This window comes from Heterocephalus glaber, unplaced genomic scaffold (assembly GCF_053883595.1).
Source record: "Heterocephalus glaber isolate CG9 unplaced genomic scaffold, H.glaber_assembly_v1.0 deba00001004, whole genome shotgun sequence".
Taxonomy (NCBI): domain Eukaryota; kingdom Metazoa; phylum Chordata; class Mammalia; order Rodentia; family Bathyergidae; genus Heterocephalus; species Heterocephalus glaber.
In genome coordinates, this window is record NW_028258179.1 from 5667090 (window position 1) to 5690120 (window position 23031).

Here is a 23031-nt window from a genome sequence, read left to right on the forward strand (position 1 = left end):
ACTTCCCTGTGCACAGCATTTCCTTTCTTTCTAGACCTCTCTGTGACCTTCTGAGTGTAGTTTTATCACCTCAGGGCCACTTGTTTTTTTGTGAGGGCCTAAATAACATAGCACTAACTCCTTAGACATTTTTCCATTAATCCAGCCAGAAGCTGAGCATAGCGTCACATCCTATAATCCCAGCACTCAGGAGGCTGAGGCAGGAGGATCACTGCAAGTTTGAGGCTGCTCTTTCCTCACCTGGCCCAAGAGGAGTTTGACCTCCTGGAGGAGGAGGGCTGAGTCGTGTCCCTACCAGGGCTCTAGGTCATGTATGTTGCAAACAAGGCTGAGTAGACACATGTGAGGTGCCGATTCAGGGGCTCTGGATCCCAGTGGTAGAGCAAAGCCATTGGGCTGAACTGGCCACAGGGAAGCTTGGGTTTGCATCTAGAAAGAGCCCAGGTCACAGTCAGAGGGGCCAGCATGGTGGGAAGGAACCCGGAGCAGCTCTGGCTGGGGCTGGTGCTCTGGAAATAGCCCAGAGACTCGTGTGGCACAGGCTCTGAGGAGGCAGAGCCGGAGGGGCGGCAGCCAAGGAAGTGGATTCCAAGGCGTCCTGGAACTCGAGGATCCATCGGGTGTGGGAGGTGAGAGAGGAGCAGGATGAGGGTGTCACCTGGTTCCAGCTTGGAGAAGCCAGTTCGGTGATGCATGTGGAAGAGCAGGTTTTTGGTGTAAAAATGGGAAATTCAGATGAGTGGGGTGTAGGTGCCTAGAGGACCACCCACAGGGGCAGCAGGAAGTGTGGTGGAAACCTGGAAATGAAGTCAGGGCTGGAAATACAGATTCGGAAACCACAGGTGGAGATGTCCTGGGAGAGTGTGGAGTAGGCAAAAGAGAAGGCCAGGAACAAAAGCCAGGGGGAGGCGGGCGTGGTGGTGCCTGCCTGTAATCCCAGCACTTGGGAGGCTGAGTCAGGAGGATCACTTCAAATTGGAGGCCAGCCTGGGCTACATTGTGAATTCAAGGCCAGCCTGGACTCCATAGCGAGACCCCCGTCTCAGAAAACAAAGTGGGAGGGAACCAGAGTATCGAGGGTAGGGAGGAGACGCTGAGCAAGGACAGTGTACTCACAAGGTCCTAGGGCAGTGGACAGACAGCGGTGCCCAGGCCAGCGGGGGCAGTGGCGCAGGGTCCTTGCTCTCAGCGTCACTGCGGGGTCCAGGTCCCGACCCCAAGGGCATCTGCTTCACTGGTCTGGGGCAAGCAAGCCCTTTCACGTTGACAGCCATGGCTGAGAACCTCTGAGAGGGAGGGTTTTTTATTTTTTAAGATGGAAAAATCTTGAGCTCGCTTGTAAGATGAGGGGAAAGAGGGTATGGGAAGGAGAGGGAGAAAATCCAAAGTGTGGGTCGGCTTTGGGAGCTGCTAGCCAGCCAATGAGGGATCGCTGGAGTTGGAGGGGACCCCAGAGGCAGACAAATGTGGGGGCAGTGGCTTGGAGACCCCGTTGTTGTGGCCAGGAAAGCAAGTGAGGCCTTTCTTTGTTTTTTGTTTGTTTTTGTTTTGTTTTGTTTTTGACACAGGGTCTTACTATGTAGTTCAGACTGGACTTGAACTTGCAGTGATCCTCTTGCCTCAGCTTCCCAAGTGCTGGCATTACAGCCTAGAAATAAGGGGTTTCGGTTTCTGATGGGTTCTGAAGTAAGCTGGCCTGGCAGGCTAGAAGGGCCTGGAAGAGGCTGGGCAGCCTGAGCTGGGGTGCTATCGGACGGAGCTGAGCTGTTCCAGGGATGTTTTCCTGCAGCCCTCAGGGCTGAGGAACCGGGCAAGATGCAATCCAGACACCCAGGCCTGCGGGCAGTGGGGAGGGTAAAGGGGGAGGAGGGAGGGGAGGGGAGAGGGGGCATGCTGGACGGAGATCGGAGATTGTGGCAGAACAAGTGGGCGGGTTTCTACCACATTCGCTGAGGAACTGCTGGCCTACACTGCTGGCCAAGAAGCAGAGGAAGAGGAAGAGAACCCAAAGCTGGAAGGAGCTGGCATCATCGCCTTGGAGAGAGCGGCTGTTGGCAGCAAACGTGTTAAGGAAGCGCAGTCCCAGCCCTACCAAGGGAGGCTGCTGTGATTCACGCTCCAGGGGAAATGCCCCCGGAACACAGGCTGGAGGAGGCACAGGGCCTGGCAGCCTTAGTGGCCTGAATCTCTCTGGCCACGGCTGGATGCAGGGCAAGGCTCTGAGGGGAAAGAGCCCAGCTGGCTGCTAGGGCGACCAGCTGAACACACAGCTTGGAGAGAGCCTCACAAGCCCTCCTTGATTTACACCCCGGGGTGGGCTCAGCATGGTGAAAATGCACGCCCACAGAGTGGCTAGCGAGCCAGCCCTGAATGTTTACAGCAAGGAACAGACCTGGGCCGCTGTCCAGAGAGGAACTTATGCATTCTCTTCCAAGTTCAAATCACATCACAGCCTCAAGGTGGGGCCTCTTTCCAAAGTCAAGGCTGTGATGAAAGTGAAGCATCCCTTTGGACTGAGCAGTGTGGTGCATGCTTGTCATTCCAGCACTAGGGAGGCTGAGGCAGGAGGATTGCTTCGAGTTTGAGGCCAGCCCATAGTAAGTTCAAAGCCAGCCAGAACTACAAGCAAGAGCCTGTCTCAAAAAAAAAAAAAAAAAAATCCTTTTGGAACACAAGCCATCCAGGCCCAATTTTAAAAAATCTGTTTCATGTGTTAGCTTTCCTTCCCTGTGACAACATACCAGGAGAAAAGGTTTATTTTGGTCACCATTCCTGCTGCTCTGGTCCTGTGGCATCACAGTGGATTATGGTGGGAGCGTGTGGCAGGGCAGCTGGTCACCTCCTGGCAGCCAGAATGCAAAGAGAGAGACAGCAAAGGGCTAGGTTCCCCATGTCTCCCACGAGGGCCTGTCCTCCATGACCTCACTTCCACTGCCACCACTTCCTAAGGTTTCCATCCCCTCCCAATAGTGCCACAGGCTAGGGACCAAGCCTTCAGTCTTGGAGCTTTGGGGGCCTCCCAAGATCCAAACCAGGACAATAGATTTCTACTCATGTTGCTTTCTTGAAACGGGACACTAATTGCTAAGCCCTGATTCCCACCCATGGTTCAGGTGTAAATTGGCCCAACTACTGTGGAAGACAGCATGGTGAAATCAAGCAAAACAAAAACAGGCACACAACCTTGCAATCCTAGTTCTCTCCTAGAGATTTTTCTTGCAGGCATTTTGACCCAAAAGTGGAAACAACCTAGGTGCCCCCTGGATAGGAGATTGATTGGTCAAATGCTTTGTGTTATGGCCTAGAATCGCATGTGTCTTTAAGAGAAGGCAGTAAATATAAAATACTCCATAAAATGTTAAGACAGTCTCACTAGTGAACAAAGCAATGTGCCCAAGAAGGTAAAAAAGAGAAGAGGCCTTACAAAAATCAGGTCATCCCAGGCTTGGTGGCACATGCCTACAATCCCAGCACTCAGGAGGCTGAGGCAGGAGAATCAGCACAAGTTCAAGGTCTGCCTGGGTTGGTATCATGAGTTGAATGCCAGCCTGGACTACATAGCAAGAGCCTGTCTCAAAAACAACAACAAAATAGGGTTGTGGACGCATAGAAAGTTTTAAAAGACTGCACCAGACACCAGCCCTGGAGAAATGGTCTGGGGTGGCAGGAAGACTTGTTTTTCATTGCAAGCCCTTCTACCTTGTGCATGTATTACTTTTAAATTTTAAAAAAGAGAGAAACGTCAGTCTCTTTCTTAAAAGTCTTAAGAAATGTTTACCAGGGGCATGGAGTCAGGGTGGGGGTCTCAGGGTACAGCAGCCCTTTCGGCAGGATTTTACACACACCATCCAGAAACAGACAGCCTTTTTTATTTATTTCATTTTTATTCTTATAAAAGCAGTGTGTGGTGACCACAAAAAAACTGGAAAGGTGGAAGGGGGGAAAGAATTGCTCGTAGAAATGCCCACCAGCCCTTCACTGTATTTTCCTGGAGAAGTTTTTCTATAGCTGGAATAATAATGTATCACGAACTGGTTTCCTGGTCCTTTTTTCACTTAACATTGTATCACTGTATTTCCCCAAGTCTTCAGCAAACCTGAAGGAAGACACAAGTCGTTTTGTGAAGGTGGCTCTCCCTGACCCAGTTCTTCCTAAATTTGACCCTAATTCTCGGGGCATTTCAATCCTCTTTGATTTTCTGTCACTTTCCGTGGAAGGGCAGAGTGCTCGCTGTCAGGCCTTTGCTGTTCGCTGATGTCCTAGACACGGTGTGGACCCTTGGCCCCCTTGGGAAGTCACTTCCGGTCCTGGTGGAGGATTCGCTAGGAAAGTGACCTTCGGGTGCCCAAAGACACACGGACTCCAGGTGGAGGTCAGCGTTCAGGGCGCCCCCTGGTGGCCCGAAGCCGAAGGGCTCAGACCCTGACCCTAGTAAAGGGGACTTATATGGAATCCTGTCTTCCTTCAATCCAGGGTTGTGGGCACCGGAGGCCCCCATGCTCTGCCTCTGGGCACTGATCAGGAGGCCCTCCAGGGCACCCAGTGCATCCTGAATGCCCACCTGATGCCAGGCCCAGCACATAACTTTAGCACGGATGTCGTGAGGCCTTTATAGACAGCAGCTGTACGATTGGGGGATGCTAAATATTAGTGGCAAAGCTGGGATTGCACACTTGTAACCCCAGAACACGGGAGGCGGAGGCAGGAGGATTGCCTCATATTGGAGGCCAGCCTGGGCTACACAGTGAGTTCAAGGCCAGCCTGCAGGCCAAGTTGGGCATCCTGGCTAAGGCAGGGTACAGCTGGGGAGGGGAGGCTGGGGGAGCTGGGCTGGGAGAGCAGAGAGAGCTGGATGGGGAAGAGAGGTGGGCGAGAGGTGGAGTCGCTGGGGCCGGGGAGGATCCCACCTGGCTGACAAGCAGGGGTATGATCACCTCAGTCTGGAGGCGCCCCAGTCCCATGGAACTTCTCCAGCGGGTGGGGCTGGGATTCACCCCCTCCCCTCCTCTTATAAGTCATCCTCCCTGCAGAGTCCTGTCTGATGCTGTGCTCCACGGTTTTCCTGATGGCAGGAAATGGGAGCCCAGGGAGATGCTCCCCACACACACACACCCTGCACAAGAGCCAGGGGTGGGACCACGAGATTCAGTAAATCTGAAATGTCTGAGGCTGTGTCTGTTGTCACCAGCCTTGCTGTTTTACAGTACACATTGTTAATTAATCTTTTTTTTTTTTTCATTTTTTGAGATGAGTCTGGTTTTGAACTCACAGCGATCCTCCTGCCTGAGCCTCCTGTGTGCTGGTATTACAGGTGAGCGCCACCATGCCCAGCTCAGCCCCCATGTAATCATAGGAGACCATTGTCATAGAAGTGTGTAGTTACACAAAATGCCATGTGATGCCTAACTAGAGTCACACACCGTAGAACAATGTTTCAGCAGTGGAAGAATTTTTGGAAACCTGATGTAAGCTGATTGTGGAGGAAAATTTCTTGCCTGAACAAATCTTCTATGGGGAGGAAAGCTCTCTACACTGAAGATGGATGCTTGAGAGGACTATTGTCCACAAGGAGGCCAAGTCTGCACCAGCTTTCAGGTTTCTAAGGACAGGTCAGCAGTCTTATTTGGCAGCAATGGGTTTTTGGAGACAGGATCTCACTATGTAGCCCAGGCTGCCCTCAGACTCATGGTCATCCTCCTGCCTCAGCCTCCCTCTGTAATCCTCTGCTGGGATTACAGACGTATGCCACCATGCCTGGTTTTACATACCATATGCATGACTATGGATGACAGACAGACGAGTAGGCAAGCAGGCAGATAGCAGAGACATAAATGTGAGAGACATAAATGTGTTTGTGGAATTGGCTCATTGACCACAGAGCTTGCAGATCCGCAGTTCCCAGAGGTTGCCAGCAGCTGGAGACCCCTGAGGCCTTTAACTGCTGGAATCGGGCTGAGCCAAACCCAGAGAATGTTAAGAACTGCTTTCACTGAGCCATTTGGAACATCTGAGAGAGTGTCTGGCACTGTGGCTGGCCAAGCTGGCATAGGCAATGACTGTCACAGCCCTTTGCATTCGATGCCTTCAACAGAAGCCGCCTCCCCGCCCCAGTCCTGTCCCTTCAACTGTGACTGCAGGGTCCCTGCCCTGGCTCTGCCCCTTCTCCCGCTGACACCATCTTGCTTCTTGCCTGTGGTGAGGACCCTCGCCCAGTCACTAGGGGGTGCCCTGGGGCTCCCCCTCGCCTGCTCCTCGGCCTCACCAGCCAAGTGGTTTCAGACCCAGCCTCTGCAGGTCGGCACCCACCTCAGCCCTCAGCACAGCGCTGTCTGTCCCGTCCGTCCCTCCAGAGGTTGCCAAGTGCCCGGGACCAAGGGCTGCCAGACCACCCCAGTGCTGCTCCAGAAATTTTCCCGGTCTTCCTCTGGCTCCATGGAGTGGCCAGGGTTGGCAAAGCGGGGTGCCCCAGCCTGGCCTGCGCCTCCTTGAGTCCTGATCTCACATCTCCCCCTCAGCTGCTTTCCCAGCCATGGCCAGACGTGTGGGGCTGGCCGGGTGCCGCAAGGGGCACGGATCTCTGCACCCACGAGCTGGGCTGTGGTTCCCGGGGGCCCCTCCTTCCGAGTGAGCCCGGGCACCGCCGCAGCAGAGGGGTGGCATGTGCTCCTCACCTTCCGCCCCTCGCCAACAGCATACGGGCAGTCACTCCAAGCCCCGGAGACCCCTGGCCGGCTGTGGGGCAGCCGCCTTCTCCGCAGCACACAGCGTATTCCACCAGCGTCCTCTCCCACCCCCAACTGCACCACATGCCAGGTGAGGGGTAAACAGCCCTGCTCTCGTGAGGGGCGGTCATCACGAACAGGGATCAGAAAACAGTGACTGCGGCCTTACACCTCCCAGAGAATGTGGGTTGTGGTTTGCACTCTGGAGGCTGAGGCAGGAGGATAGCCACAAGTTCGAGGCCAGCCTGGGATATATAGAGACTCAGTCTCAAGAAAAAAAAAAAAAAAGCCAAAAGCCAAAAGCAAACAAACAGAAAGTCCGACGGCAGATAGTTGGAAGATTAGTTGTTCTATGCTTCTGCTACAAAATTCAGAACAGTAAAGGTAGCCTCACAAGCAAAGGAATTATCATTAACACTTTCTTGGCTGCTGTGGGTAAGACGTGTTGTGGTCACGTCCAGGCCTCAGAGGGAGTCATGGTGTCACCTTCATGGGGGGCGTGAGTCACGGAGTAACCAGCAGGGCAGGAACGGTTCGAGGGAAGCGAAGAGCTCGGAAAGTCGGTGCAGCCTCAGAACAAACGTGTTCTGCACAGCTGCGGGATCGTGCGTGACAGCAGCACTGCTCCCTGTAGCTGTGCAAGACGCGGGCAGCCAGGGTGGTGCATTTGACGCAAAAAACACGGGGAGGCAACTCGTGGAGCTGCGTGGGAAGAGAAGGCTGGGACCTCGTAGTCTCTTCGTGGGGACAGCTGCACACTCTTGATTATCTCCCTGGCTGTCCTACTTCTTTGTTGATAAATCACAGCACCTGGATCTAGATGCTGGGGTTTGGGGGACAAGGATGCTGATGACTCAGATGATTGGGTAGAAAGGAAGTGAGATGGGAGGGGCCCTGAAGCCCAGGGAGTGTGAATGTGTCAAATGTGCGTCGTGTGTCGTGTGTCCATCTGTGTGCATTGAGTGTGTGCCGTGCGTGTGTCATGTGTGTGTCAGGCACTCTCCTTGAGGTGAAAGGCAAGGATGGTGGGAATGAAGGTGTGAGTCGGGTGGGAAGCTGTGGGTGTAGAAGGAAGGGCCCTGTGGGTGGACGGATCTTGGATGTGGGTCTTGGACCGGTCTTAGGTGCTTAGAGACAAACGGGTCAAGGAATAAAGGGGCCGAGGTTGTGGACGGATCCCCCAGTGGACCCTGGTGGCTGTGAGCAGACAGCAGGGAGGAAGCAGGCACCAGGGTGCTGGAGGCTGGGAGGCCAGCAGGGGTCCCTCAGGAGAGGGCTGCCGGCGGCGGTGAGTTGCGCTGGCCCTGGGGCCCCGGGGCCTCCCCCCAGCCTGAGGCAGGCCAGACATCCTCAGGGCCATGCTGGCTGGAGAATGAAAACAGGAAGGGCAGCTCTTGTCATCACGACCACCCCACGCCTGGCGTGGCTCGCTCGAAGGGACCTGTCGTGCGTCCCTCTGGGGGTGGGAGGCTCTGTGGGCTCCTGTCCCAGAAGGACGGCGGCCGCAGCTTAGAGCCAGGCCCTCCAGTGAGAGGAGGAGCCCAGGTGGAAAGCGATAGAAACCCACCAAGCTCCTGCAGCCCCAGTGTGGCCCTCAGGGCTCAGCTCCCGGGAGAGGGGATTGTTGGCCTGAGCTGGGGACGAGACCTGGACATGGGAGTGGGGAGCGGGGTCGCTGTGTGTGCAGTAGGTCGGAGTTTGCCCCTAAGCCCAGGACTGAAGGCGCCCAGCTTTGGGATTCAAGGGGCAGCGTTCACCTCTGGCCCCCAGAAATCTGCTGGTACTGAACGGTGGCCCCTCGGTGGGGCCGTGCCCAGCCACTGAGGAGGTGTGAGCTGACTGGCCACCCCGGACCCTGCTGTGCTGCAGGAAGAATGTCACCCTCAGCCAGCTTGCCCCGTGGGGACGTCCAGCCTGCAGTGGAGCTGGGGCCAGTCCTATCCTGAGCCCTCGGGCCCCTGCACATCTCCAAGCCAAGTTCAGGCACGGAGGAGCCAGCATTGCTTATGGAAATGCTGGCCCCTAGGAAACGGGTTTCATGGAGTCAGGGAGCTGTCCCTGGACTCTCAGAGTCTTGGTGGGGCCGGGCACCAGGCTGCTGGTGTCTGAAGGCCTCCCATGGGGGAGGGGAGGGGTGGACGGCCCCTGCCATCCATTTGGCTTTGGCCGCTGCTGGCTATGTGGGGGTGGGAGGGAAGTCAGGCAGCCCAAGGGCAGACCAGAAGGCTCAGGGGTGTGACTAGGACGCAATCCCACATGGGCCCTCCTTGGGCGAGTCCCTGCTGGCCGAGCCACTTTGCTCTAGAAGCCAGCCATGCATCTCTTGGTGATGAGGCAGCCGTGCCCCGCCCCCCAGGCAGGACTTTGGGTCACTCGGGGTGCTGTTGAAGGCTGGGACCCATCACAGGGAAACCAAGGGCTGGAGAGGCGGAGGGAGGGGCCAGCACCCAGCGGCCAGCCGCTGGGAAGGTGGATGCTGGGCCTCTGTTCTCTCTTGGTTTCTGTAACGAGGAAGTTCTCTGCAGTGCAGTTTCCTTTCCCTCACTGAGCGCCTGAAACAGGAAGTCAGGCAGTCAGCGAAGCTGGTGGAAGCAACAGAGGTGACCGGAGGGGACAGGCGGCAGGTCCCTGGTGCAGGAGACCCACTCCCACCATGGTCCCTGGCTGGAACCACGGCAACATCACCCGCTCCAAGGCGGAGGAGCTGCTGTCCAGGGCTGGCAGGGATGGCAGCTTCCTGGTGCGCGCCAGCGAGTCCATCTCCCGGGCGTTTGCACTCTGTGTGCTGTGAGTACCCTCATCCTCCTGGGCCCAGGTGCCTGGCGAGAGGCCACCGAGGACCCATTTCGGGGTGGGGGGAGCCAGCTAGGGGCTGGGGTGGCCTGTCCTGATGTCACGGGATTCAGTGGCCCAACTTGCAAATGCCACCACATTTTCTGGGGAGTCCGGCAAAGGCTCCTGGGACCTGGGCCTTGGGGTTCAGGGAGCTGCTTCTGGGGCTCTCAGAGCCACTCCGGGCCTGGCCATGAGCCGAGGTCCTGGGGACTTCCCTGACAGCAGGAGGTCCCCACGGAGGTGGGTGTGCTAGCTGGTGGCTTGCTGAGCTCAGGCGTTGGTAGAGGTGCCCAGCTCAGAACCCTGGGAAGGGCTCCGTGCGGAGGACCCATTCCTGTGCCCAGGCCGTGGGGCCCAGAGAAAGCCACTCTTTGGGGAGCTGGGAGTCTGGGGTAGGTTTCAGTTCACCCTGAAGTTGCTTTCTGGGCCCCAAGTGCAGAGGAAGTCACAATCACCCCGAAAGCTGCTCTGCTCACATGGGCCCTGGCACCTTCCTCACCTCCCAGCTGTGCCCTCACCCCCTGCATCCCCCGGGGGCTCCCCCACCCCGTCCAGCTGGGGGACATTGCTGAATGTGCTCCTTGTCCCAGCAACAGGGAAGCAGCTGCTGGCCAGTGGTTCCTTTTCAGCACCCACTTCTTGTCCTGTTGGGAGGGAGGCCGGGCCCTGTGGTCTAACCACGTTCCGATCAGTGCCAGGCACAGTCAGGAAGGGTGTGTCCACCCAGAGGCCTCAGGTGGTGTCCCTGGGCTGCAGAAAGATCCCTCTGGCCAGCCAGGGCCCTGCTCCAGGAAGGAGGGAAGTGGGTGACGGAGCACAGCCCTGCTGTTCTGAGCTGACTCACCGAAGAGCTGCTGGGCTAAGCAGCATTTGGCCCCTTCCATCCCTGAGACGGCCTGCGGTGCCTGTGAGCCCCTGGAGAAGGGGCTGGGGTGAAGGATGTGAGGCTCAGGAGACCCAGGAGAAGGGAGAAGGCAGCCTTGGGGACCCCCGTGCACAGCTTTCAAAGGGGCAGGCAGCTCTGCTTCCACACCTCCTGGCTCAGCCTGTGCCCACTGCCTCTCTACATCTCTCTGCGGCCCCGTGGGATGTGGCCATGGCCACTGCTATTTGCCATGGGGTCTGTGTCATGTCCTCAGCTTTCGGGTGGATCCTGGGTCCCTCTGATGCCAAGCTAGTCTGGGGCCACAGCAAGCAGCCTCTGCCAATGGCCCTGACTCTGCAGGGAGCAGGTGGAGCCCTTAGGTGTTGGAGCTTTTGTCCATAGCTGCCCTCCTAGCTGGTGGCAAAACTGGCACCCAGGCCTGGGTCTCATATGGATTCCTCCACCTCCCCTGTCACCGGCTGCTCACCACCCTGTCCGACCAAGCCTGGACGTCTCAGGGTTTCAGGCTCCCTTTCTCCTCTGGCCCTGGGGGGAGCCACCCTTTCTGAATAGTGCAGTACACTGTAGAACTGGGGATACCTCAGACCAGCAGACTGTTCGCAATCCTGGAAGACATCACACCCTTGATTTTGCCAATTAAGGAGATATGAAAACTAAAACCTAAACCAGACCTGGTAGCACACGCCTGTGATCCTAGCTCTCAGGAGGCTGAGGCAGGAGAATCATTTCGAGGTCAAGGCCAGCCTGAACTATATAGCAAGATCTTATCTCAAAAAACCAAAAAGCAAATAAACAAACAAACCCCAAAATGTAAGGCAGCCACAAAGACTCCCTCTTCTGCTCTGGCAACGTCCATAGGGGGAAGGACTCTAAGCCCCACTCCCCAGGCCCCAAGCCCTCATCCACCCTGGTCCACCATGGTGAGGGGACGACACCGGGGCCTCCAGCTGCCGGCTTAGGCATTCAGAGCTCCGAGTGCTGAGCCTGGACTCGTAGCAGAAGCCTGTGTGTGAGGAGGAGACTCGATTTGACTACGACTGGGAACTGGAGCCGGGGTTGCAGGAAGACAAGGCTGCCATTCAGTGCCACCCACGTGACTTGGGCGTGCACTTTGGCCCCACACCCTTCATTTCCTCAAGAGAGGTCAGCACTGTCGCCTTCCCCCGGGCAGGGAAGCTTTGATGTAGACAGCCAGACCCTGCCTCAAAAAAAAAAAAAAAGAAGAAAAGAAGCAAAAAGAAAGCTTTGATCTCTCCTTGGCAGTGTAGAAACCCTGCTGGGGGTGCCTGGGGCTGCATGCTGGGCACAGACTGCGGGGCTGCGGACCCTGTAGACCACTCGTGGTCTGAGTCCAGCTCTGCCATCTGTGCACAGGGCTCAAGGGCGTGAGAGGTGGCAGGACTGTGTCTTCCCCACGGTCTCCCTCGGGTCCCCTCTAGGGTCAGCCGGGGCCAGGGTCTGTGGGCCCTGCCCTGACATCAGTGCCGTGGAGGGAAGACATCACGAGGCCCTCAGGCCCATGCCCTCCTCCCCTGCCATAGGGACCACGCAGCCTTCACAGGTCACCTGGGCACAGTGATGGGGGTCAGGATCCGTCCAGGAACAGGAGCAGATGCCCGGGCTTGGTGGCCTTGGCATACAGCAGGAAAGTGAAAAAGTATGAGAGGGCTGAGTGTTCACAGTCTTATAAACGACAGTGCCAGGACTTGCACATACAGTGGTGTTGTCTTCGTTGTTGTTGCTGCTGCTGCTCCAGCTACTGCTGTTGCTATTGTTTTGCTGTACTGAGCATTGAACACAGGGCTTTCACGTGAGCTACAACCCCAATGCTTTTTGAAATTTATTTTAAGACAGGGTCTTGCTAAGTTCCCCAAGCTGGGCTCGCGTTTGCTGTCCTCCTGCCTCAGCCTCCCAGAGTAGCTGGCATTACAGGCATGCGCTTCCACACTTGGCTTTGAACACTGTTCCTGAAAGAAAGGCAGAAGAGCCCTTAGGGTGAAGGCTTGGAGAGGGAGTTCTGGTGTGGGAGCCATGGGGAAGAGACTTGGGGTCACCAACAGCCAGCAGAGTCCTGAGTCACACATCCCCAGTTCCCTTCCAGAGCTCCTGCCAAGTTTCAGCGCTCACGAATTCTTTGATGCAAATGCACTGGCTGGCTGCTTCCCTTATCTGGCATTGCCCAGTTACATCAGACAACAAGCCAGTGTGGTCCATTCAGGCCCACTGCTGCATTTCCTTTCTGCAGGACAGGAGGGAATCTAGGTGAAGAGATGTTCAAGTCTCTGCAGGCTTCCTGTGGCCACGCCCAGCACCCGGGGCAAGCCTGCCCTGCAGTGTAGGCACTGCCTTAGGTGCTTTGCCTGTTCGCCTACTGGACAGCTCAAACCGCCTGTGTGTGGACAGCGGCAGGCCTGGATTGAATGGCCCTATCTCACCGGGACACCAAGCCCAGCCACATGATGAGCTGGGGCTCCAGCCAGGCCTTCCTGCCCTGCCCAGACCTGGGGCAGCTCCTCTGCCCTCCTCCACTCGCACTGACTCTCGCCATCCTTAGGGTGAGGCTCTGGACTGGCTGGTGGGATGCCTGGCATTTGAGATGCTAACCTTCCTGCCAACCCTGTGTCCTTGCTGGTAAAGCCAGGATAATGTTGTCCATTCACTGGTTATTCTTGAAGTTGATGCATAATTCACATACCATAGCATCACCCTTTGCGTTCTAGTGTACAATTCAGTGGGTTTTTTTTTTTTTAATACAATGACAAGGTTGTACAATCAACACCATGTAACTGCAGAATTTTGTTTACTATCTATCTATCTATCTATTTATTTTTGGTTTTTGAGATAGAGTCTTGCTATGTAGCTCACACAGGTCTTGAACTCACTTTATGGCCCAGGCTGGCCTTGAGCTCATGGTGATCCTCCTGCCTCTGCCGCCCTAATGCTGGAATTACAGCTGTGCACCACCATACCTGGCTAATTGCCTGTGCCCATTAGCACTTGCTCCCTATTCACCCTCCCCCCAGACTCTGGTAGCATCCAATCAACCTACTTCTGTGTCTAGTGATTTGTCTATTCTAGGTATTTTTAATACATGGAATTATATAGTATGTGGCCTGGGGTGCCTGAATTCATTCAGTTAGCATAATAACTTTCAGGTTTCTCTGTTCTGCTGTTAAATCAGTCGTTCTGTGACTAACAATCCTTTGTATGGATTAACTACATTTTGTTTGTTCATTCATCACTTGAGGCGCAATTGTGTTCTTCCTGTGTTTTGGCTATTGTGAACAACACTGCTGTGAACAAGCATTGCACAGATATGTGTTTACAGTAGTGTTTACAGTTGGCAAATACCTAGGGGTGGAATTGCTGGGTTCCGTGGTAGTTTTGTGTTTAACATTTTGGGCAGATGGTGGGCTGTTTTAGAGAATGTAGCACCATTTTACACTCTTACTAGCCACCTATGCGGGTGCTGATCTCCCCACATCCTCCCCAGCACTTGTTCTTTTTATTATAGCTGTCCTACTGGGTGTGAAGTGGCATCCTACTGCAGTCTACATTTGCATTTGTCTGATGGTTAATGATGTTGAACGTTTTTTGACAAGCTTATTGACTATGTGATGTCTTATTTGAAGAAATGTCTGTTCAGATGCATTGTACATTTGAAGAACAGAGTCATTTGTCTTTGTGTTGCTGTCCCTGGGTCATCGAGGGGAGAAGATGGGAGGATATGAGGACATGGCAAACATCCAGCAAACCCTCCGCATGTATAAAATACAGCTCATTTTTATTTTTGAGACAGAGTCTCGCTATGTAGCCCAGGCTGGCCTCAAACTTGAGGCAATCCTCCTGCCTCAGCCTCTTTTGTGCTGGGATTACAGGTGTGTGCCACCACGCTCTCTTGGCTACGATTTTTTATGAACTAAAAAGTGACTTCCCAGATGCCTCCAGGAGACTGAGCTGTCACTCGGCCTCCTCCGAGGAAGCACAAGGAGATGGAGACAGGAGGAAGACTGGGGTGATGCAGGAGTGGCTGCAGCTGCTGGGGACTGCTGAGGCCTGGGAGCCAGAGGAGGGCATGGCACGGAGGCAGGGAAGGGTGCCTGTGGACCCCAGAGAACTCCACATGAAGACCGAGTGCTGAGTACCCTGTGGTTCCAGTTCTGATCTAGGGGGAGGGATGAGAATGCTAAAGAAGACGGCAGAGCACAGAGCTCCACAAGGAAGGGGAACGTTCCCCGGGGGTGGTGACAGCTGCAGCAGCTCCCGCACCCCAGGGGACAAGAGAGCTGAGCAGGTGTGGGGTTCCAGGCTGTCACGTGTGTGGGAGCAGACCTCTGGGGTCTGAGTCTGGCTCTGCCATCTTGCAAAGTCTCCTGTGCTCCATGCACACTTTTTTCGTCCCCTTTATATATTTTTTTGTTTTTGAGATGATCTCTCCCTATACAGTTCAAGGTGGCTTTGAACTCACAGTGATCCTCCTGCCTCAGCCTCCTGGGTGCTAGGATTACAAGTGTACATACACCACCATGCCCAGCATTTTTGTTCCCTTTAATAGGAAACTATCATATTAACAAATATTTGGTTTCAATTATGGATTGTAAGTTACACTGCAGAGGGCTGGCCTCCAAAGCATATAATCATATAAATATATTAATATAAGATATATATTATGTAATGTACTATCTAGACTCATCACTACTGTCTGAGGTTTCTAGCAACATTAGCATTTTTTCCCAATGAGTTAGAATTTTACCCTAAATATCGCACTTAGTGAGTGTGTAGAATTAAATGATGTGCCATACTTCATGGTCCAATTCTTCTATTTAAATTACCCATGATGTCTTGCTGTTATAAACAAGTCCGTGGTGAAGGTCTTCATGTAGTGATGTTATTCACATTTCTGGTTATGAGTTCCTAAGGATGACATTACTGTATGGAAGGACAGGAACATTTTTAAGGCTTTTGATACAGAATGACAAATTGCTTTCCAGATTCAATCCCTGGTACCAAAAAACAAAAATTGCTTTCCAGAAATTTTGTTCCAATTTATGCTCCAACATGCAGTAGAAGAGAGTGCTCACCTCATTCCAATATCTTTATTCTGCATACTTTTATTTAAAAATGTACTAAGTTGGAAGGTGAAATGTGTTGATTCGGGTTCATTTTGATTGGCAGTGGATCACAGCCACATCAAGCTGACTTTTTAGGATTCTTGACCTTGATAATTCCCCTTTCCTGAATGGTCTGTTCAATTCTCTGCCGTTTTTCTTCTATTCAAGTTATGGATTTTCTATTATCCGCTTATATGGATTATTGATATCATATTTGTTGCAAATATTTTCACTACACTTTGCCTTTAAACTTTACCCTTTTTTTGACATTCAGAGATTGTAAATTTTTGCAAAGCTTCTCCATTTCTTCCATTTGTGATTTCTCCCTTTGACTTTCAAGGAGGAGGGTTCCTCTACACACACATTCACTTTTCCTTCCTGGGGGAGACAGGAGGGTCAGGACAGACTCCAGGTAAGAGATGTGTCTTCTCTTACGAGTTTCACCAGGCCTGTCTTCCCCAACTAAAAACCAATTCTGAGAGGTCTGCATGGCAGAAGGAGTGGGTGCATTGAGTAGAAACTGTGTATGATGTGCTTAGCTCTGCATTTGGCAAAAACAAATGAGTAGTTATGGGCCACTCCTGGTTTTTTTTTCCCCTCTGGTACTGGGGATAGAACTCAGGACCTTGTGCTTACAAGCCACGCGCAGTGCCACTGAGCTAAATCCCCAGCCCTGTTTTTGTTGTTTTATGTTGGACCCTTCAATCTCACTGGAATCAGTTTAATGAATGGTATAAGATAAAGATCTATGGGTATTTTCTCAAGTAACCATCTTTACTCAGACCTCACACTGAGTAATTCATTCCCCTTGATTCTATTCCTTTCCCTTTGTGAATCCTTTTTTTTAACCATATATTAATTAACTCTTTTTTTTTTTTTTTTTTTTTGGTACCAGGGATCAAACTCAGGACCTTTCGTTTGTGAGGCAGGCAGCAGAACCACTGAACTAAATCCCCGGCCCTAATTAACACTTTTATAACCCTTTCATGCCTGTTTATTCTTTTCGATGTGTCATACCTATAGCATACCAAATCCCTCTATCATAATTTTACAAAATACTAGATTTCAAGATTTTCATATTATTTTCAAGTATTCTTCCAAGTGAGCCAGATAATAATTTTGTCAAGTTGGAAAAAAATCCTACTCTTGGGCCTTTGATTTGATTTTTTTTTTCCCCCGGTACCAGGAATTGAACTCAGGACCTTGCACTTGTCAGGCAGACGTGGCACCGAGTTACATCCCCAGCCTGGGCCTTTGATTTGAATAGCATGAAATCCAAATATAATTTGTGAAAGTTGACATTTTAGTAATATCCAGTCTTCTTAGCAATACATACAATGGTCTCTGATTATAATTTTGTAACTTTTTCAATATAGATCCTGTATATTTCTTGTTATGATTTCTTTTGATTACTTTATATTTTTGCTACTTTGGGAAATGATTCCTTTTTCCCCAAAGATACTGGCTTATGGTAACTGGTTACCTGCAGGGATGTCTTTTATTTTGTCCCTTCACCCATTCTGCATTATTTCAAATTATTTCCCAGTTGCTTCTTTATGATTTTCTTGATAGACTCTTGTAGAGGAAGTGCGATTGCAAAATACGGTGAATATTTAAACTTTAAAAATGTATTACAGTAAAAGATACATTGTCATTAATCCCCCTTACTTCAATCCCTTCACTCTTGCCACTTTCTGAAGCAACTCTGGAAGTGCTCTTTCCTGAGTGTCTTTAGTTGCGCTGTTGTCTCTGTCTCAATGTCCTGAATCGAATCAAAATGTTGATCTTTCGTGGTCATTTTGATTTTGGGGAAGAGCCGGAAGTTGCCTGGTGCCAAATCTGGTGAGCAAGCGGATGAGGACACAGCGTCGTATTTTTACGAGCTTCCTTTGTGTTGGATGGCGCTTGTAATGTTTTTTTTTTTAATCACATCTCATAAAGTCATTAAGGAAAGAGGACTCCAGAACTGCTTCAGCAAGTGACCACAATGATGGGATGAGTGTATTTGAAGCGAGGAGAAATATCTTGAGGGGGATTCATGGCAATGTGTCTTTTACTGTAACACAGTTCTTTTTTTAAATGTAGCCATTCACCATATATTTAATCACCCCTCGTATCTACTAATTATCATTTTGTGGGATCCTTCCAAACACATACAACTCTTATTCAGATTTCATAACTTTTACACTGGCTGGTATTTCTAAAACAGTTCAGTGGACAATGTTGGGGAAAGAAATGATCTAACCTAGGGAGGAGTCCTGTGAGACTCTCTTGTGGCCCTGGGTGGAGGAACCAGTACAGCCTTGTCACCTGCTGAGAACCACACTAAAGTCAGCTGCTTGTCATGTCAAGGAGGGAGCTCTCTTTTCCTACGAATACATATTTCTGAAGGACTGAGTAGCATCTCATCAAATGTTCTTTGTGTGTCTACTGTGATACTTCTAGTGGGCATAATAGTTTCTTCTTACATATTTTCTAATATTAAACTATTTTTACCTGACTAAAATGACCTATTCCTAATTATGACCATTTTAACTGTACTCTGGATATCATTTTTATATATCATACTTATTATATTTTATTTCTATCTAAATAGGTATGGGTGATTTGGTCGTGTTATAGTTTAAGAGTCGTATAAGTTCTTTAAGTATCTTGGAACCATTTATAGAGTGCCATCATTATCTAATTCTTGAATTTTTTTAATTTTGATTTTTTGAGTCAGGGTCTCACTATGTATGTAGCCCAGGCTGGCCTTGACCTTACAGTGATCCTCCTGTCTGGGCCTCCCAAGAGCTAGGATTGCAGAAGTATACCACCACACCCAGTTTGACTCTTTTATGTTGTTGTTAATTGTTTTATTTTACATCTTAGTGATTTCATCTTTTTTTTTTATTCTTGAAATATTAAAAAAAATTTGCCAGAGCCACTTTTGTTTGGAGCTGTTTATGGAGACAGTTCTTTGATGTCCCATGTCTTTTTGGTGTTTAGCCTTGTTTTCCCTTTCTTCTCTCATCATTCTGACCAGGCCCATATAATTTTCAGAGAACAACCCATGGGATGGGGCTCTCAGGTTTCCTGGCTATGATCACCAAGTTTGTGATGGCCGAGTTTCTCATCTTGCTGCTGCTGTCTTCCTTTCTCCATGTCTAGTTTTGTGTGGTGGTCGGGATCCCAGCAGGAAGTAATGGTGCATCCAGAGGAGATGGAGGAGAGTGGAGCAGAACCCAGGCTGCAGCCCTCGGGCCTGAAGGGGACCAGAGCCTGGCACTGTAGCAGCTGTGGGCCAGGGCCTTGGCTGAGCTGTGGCCTCAGGAGGAGGAGGAGGAGGAGGGAGAGGGGAGGGGGAGGAGGGGGAAGAGGAGCTCAGCCCATGCTGAGCCGAGGAAGGCAGGGTAGGGCCAGTGGCCCAGCACCCCTCTCCCCACCCCCAGGCCCACCCTGGGCACAGCGCCCCGGACACCAGGCAAGGCGAGAAGGGCAGGGAGGGGTCCAGCACGGTAGGGAAGGTGAAAGAGAAATGCTTAGCTTGCTTTTGTGTGTTCTTTCCCTTTATTCTGTTTGCCAGAGGTTTGTCCATTTAGTTTTCTGATAGTCAAGTCACACACTCTTAGGTTTATTCACCTGTTCTCCTTTTGGTATGTGTGTGTATATATGTACATAATTTGTATTTATATATATTTTATTTATATGTTCTTTATTATTGATGTGTTATTGATATGTATATTATATATATACATGGGGTTTTTTTTTTAGACAGGATCTCGCTTTGTAGTTCAGGTTGGCCTTGAACTCACTGTGTAGCCCAGGCTGGACTTGAACTTGTGGTGGTCCTCCTGCCTCAGCCTCCCAAGTGCTGGGATCATAGGCGTGTGCCACCACACCTGACCTGGCTTGTTTTTACATTTTTGCTTTTGTTTTTGTTTTTGGCACCGGGGATAGAACTCTGGTCCTTGCGCTTGCGCAGCAGGTGGCAAAACCACTGAGCTAAATCCCCAGCCCAACATTTTAAAAAATGATTTCTGTCCAGAGCTAATTCTGCACATTGGAGGCTTGAGATCTGACTTTGCTATTTCTCACCTTCCCTCTCATTTTAAATCCTGTCTCTTCCTCCTGTACAGCTTTCAGTCTTCCTCCGTGTGAACTTCCCCACTACAGAAGCTGCCGTTTCTGCCTCTGCCTGGTTCCTTCTGCTCTAAACCTCCCCGTTTCTGGCTTCCTAGCCATTCTCTTTATCTCCTGCTGCTCATTTTCCTCAGTGGATTCTTCCACTTAAATCTTTCCGAGTCTACAAATCAGACTGCTCTTTTTTTCCGCCATGGTTTTTTGGAGCAGTGATGCTGTGTGAGATGGAGAGGACCCCTTGGAGGCCTTGGAGAGACAGTTCTCTTTCTTTTGAGTGGTGATTCCCATAGGTCAGTGATTTTTCTTGTTTTGGCCAAAGAACTGTCAAGAAATATTAGCTTCTTTTGGAGATGGGAGCGAGTTTCTGCCCAAATTCTCCAACCAAACAATAAAAAGGACCAGCAGGGATCAGGATGGGACCCCCGAGCCAAGGTCCAGCCGGGGGGGGGGGCTAGAGTGACACGGGGTGGGGGTGCTCCCTGCAGAGCGCTCGGTCCTGGGCTTTTGCTGTGACCCAGGATCCTCCCAGCACTTCTCTCTCTCTCTCTCTCTCTCTCTCTCTCTCTCTCTCTCTCTCTCTCACCAAGTTAGCAATTCAAGTTAGCAACTTTTATCTCACCAACGTTATCACTTTCCGACTGAGATTCCTGGAGTTTGGGGTAGTAAACAGCGAACACCCTTATTTCCCTAACATTTTTTCTTATTTCTATGTTGCACCAAATGGCTATTTTTCCCCCAGAACTGGGATTTGCTACCAGGGTTTCACACTGAGCTGCATCCCCAGCCCTTTTTATTTCTTCCTTTGAGACAGGGTCTCGCTAAGTCCCTGCGTTGTCCAGGCTGGGCTGAACTTTCCGCCTCCCTACCTCAGTTTCCCAGAGTGCCTGGATTACAGGCGTGTGTTGCCATGCCCAGCCCCAAATGGCTTTTTGAGTGCAGACTTTGCAGGCCACCCCATCTTGACTATTGCTCAGCCCATCCCTTCCAGAAGTGTCGAACACTTACTTCACCAAGCATGAGAAAACACCTGCAAACAGGTTAGAAATTGGGCACGGTGCACAGTGAGAGTGACAAAGGGATTTCAAAACCATGATGAGATGCAGGAAGCTGATTGGTGGAGGAGACGGAAGTGCTAATGAGGCCCTCAGCTTTGAGATTTTGTCTCTGGCTCAAAGCATGCTTCGGGGCCTGTTTGTCAGGGAATAGTCCTGTGGAGATCGTTTATCTGGGAGAATAAATCAAACACTGCAGTGTTCCTTCCTGCTCCCATTTCCCTGCGAGTTCCCACTCACCGAACTCTTCCAAAGCACCCTTGCAGTGCGGTCCACCTTCCCACCTCTTTCCGCGGGCTCAGGGCAGCACGTGTTGGCGACCTGACAGTCATGTGGGCACAGCTGCCCTCCACCCCAACCCTGGGGAGTGGAAAGGACTTCTGCTTTCTGGGTGGGTCCCAGTGGAGATTCCTGAGGTGATCGCTCTGAATGCCACCCAGTCAGCAAGAGAGGTTACAGCCTCAGCGAGAGCCGGCATCAGCCCTGACGCTTGTCCTAAGTCACCCTCAGGAGCTGGGAAAGGCTGAGTGGGGGCCCTCATCCCGAAGAACCACGAGCAAGCTGTCAGATTACATTCTAGGGACCAGTTGTCAAACAGTATCTGGCTACGGCTCTGCTTTAAACATTTTTGCCTGTAAGAATGTGTGTGTGTGTAAGTGTGTAAGTGTATGTGCATACACATGCAATGTTCTATGTGTATCCATGTGTGCACAGGCATGTTACACGTGTGTTTGCAATGTGCACATGCGTATGTGGCATGTGGGCACATGTGCCGTGTGTGCACCAGTACTGTGTGTACACACATGTGTGTGTACATGGAGACCCCACACACACTCAGTGGCCTGCAGTTTGGAACCACTGCGCTCCTAAAGGGTGGTGGCCATGATGCCATGTGCTCCCCAAAACTCTAACTGATCCCCACGAGAACAGGCAGAGTCATTAATATCCGCTGAGAGTCGGAGGAGAGAGGCCCTCTCTTCCTGTCCTACCAGCTCTGATTCCGATCTCTGCAATGAAGGCTGTTTCTTTGTTTCCATACATCTGGGACATCTGGAGAGAGCTGCGGGTCCCACTGCTGCCCTGGGTTACACTGGAGGGGCTTCCTGTTCCCCATGTCCTGTGTCCCCGACTCGAAACCTGTCACGCTGTCTGCAGGCCGAGGCTCTGGACCGGCTGGAGCTGTCCTGGCTGGGAAGGAGGAGGGTTACTATCTGCTGGGGAAGTGTCAGAGCCTGAGAGATAAGATGGGGCTGGGTGCAGCCAGCTCTGCAGCAGGAGGCTGAGGCTGGAGGCCTGAGGCTGGCAAGAGGATCATAGGGGTTCTGTGTCCCACAGACAGCGCTGGGAGGCCTGCTTTGCTGCCTCTGATACAGTGATGGTGGTATATTTCAGGCCCAGGAGATAGGACAGGGGTGAAAAGATGGAACAGTGTGATGAGCAGGAAAGAGGAGAAGAGGCTTTCCCGTGTTGAATGAAGAGAGGGACGCATCGAAGTGACACGTCCCAAAACGTTGTCCGAAATTTCCTTTAAGCATCCACTGAGTCAAAGCCATACAATAAAAGATTGCAAATTGGCCACATAAAATTGTAAAACTTCAAGCCAGGCATAGGGGTAAACACATGTAATCCCAGCACTCAGGAGGCTGAGGCAGGAGGATTGCTGCCAGTTCAAGGCCAGTGTGGGCCTTGAAATGTAAAACTTCTACATAGCTAGAAAAAAAAATACCCAATAAACATTTTTAAAATAAGTTAACTCCAAAGGTACTGTAGCAGAGATCAGAGTCTGATAAACAAGCAAAAGAAGATACAAAAACAAAAGTGTAGCAAAGACATGAAATTCAAAGCAAAATAACAAAACAGGAGAACATGTCGAACATTTCTCATAAAGGCAGAGAGCAAGCTATGGTCTTCCTATCACCTCTTAGATTAAAAGGTCTGATACCAGCTGGTTGGCAGGGTGTGGGGAAATAGACACTTTCACATCCGGTTAGTAGGAGAGAAGGCGTCAGCCTGGCTGGTTGTTGCTGTCAGAGCACAAAGTGTCCCCGACTTTTAGCCCCTCCTCCATCTAGTGCTCAGTGACAGTCGCTGATGAACAGCAGCGCTCGTGGCCTTCGGTGTGTGCGTGACACACATTTCCACACACGTACGCATTTCACGACAAGGCTCCTGGTAGATGCCATCTTACCATCAGCCCTGTTTTGCTGGTGGGAAGCATACCCAAGATGTTCACAGCAGAGTTACTTACAACGGCAGGAAGCTAGAGACACCGCCCTTCATGGAGGTCCAGTCGAGTGCATGGC

General features: G+C 51.5%; 1 protein-coding gene across 3 annotated transcripts in view; it reads left to right on the top strand.

Moving 5' to 3' along the window:
* Nucleotides 1-9230: 9230 nt before the first annotated feature.
* The window catches only part of Inpp5d (inositol polyphosphate-5-phosphatase D), an 89077-nt gene continuing 75276 nt past the window's right edge, over nt 9231-23031 (top strand). Inside the window, exon 1 of one of the 3 annotated variants that reach the window (XM_087209426.1) lies at nt 9231-9509. In XM_087209426.1, the coding sequence (XP_087065552.1) occupies nt 9376-9509 (134 nt within the window). In that variant the 5' untranslated portion in view covers nt 9231-9375. The remainder of the gene's footprint in view (nt 9510-23031) is intronic. The other 2 variants (XM_004868084.4, XM_004868086.4) reach the window with 2 other exon arrangements.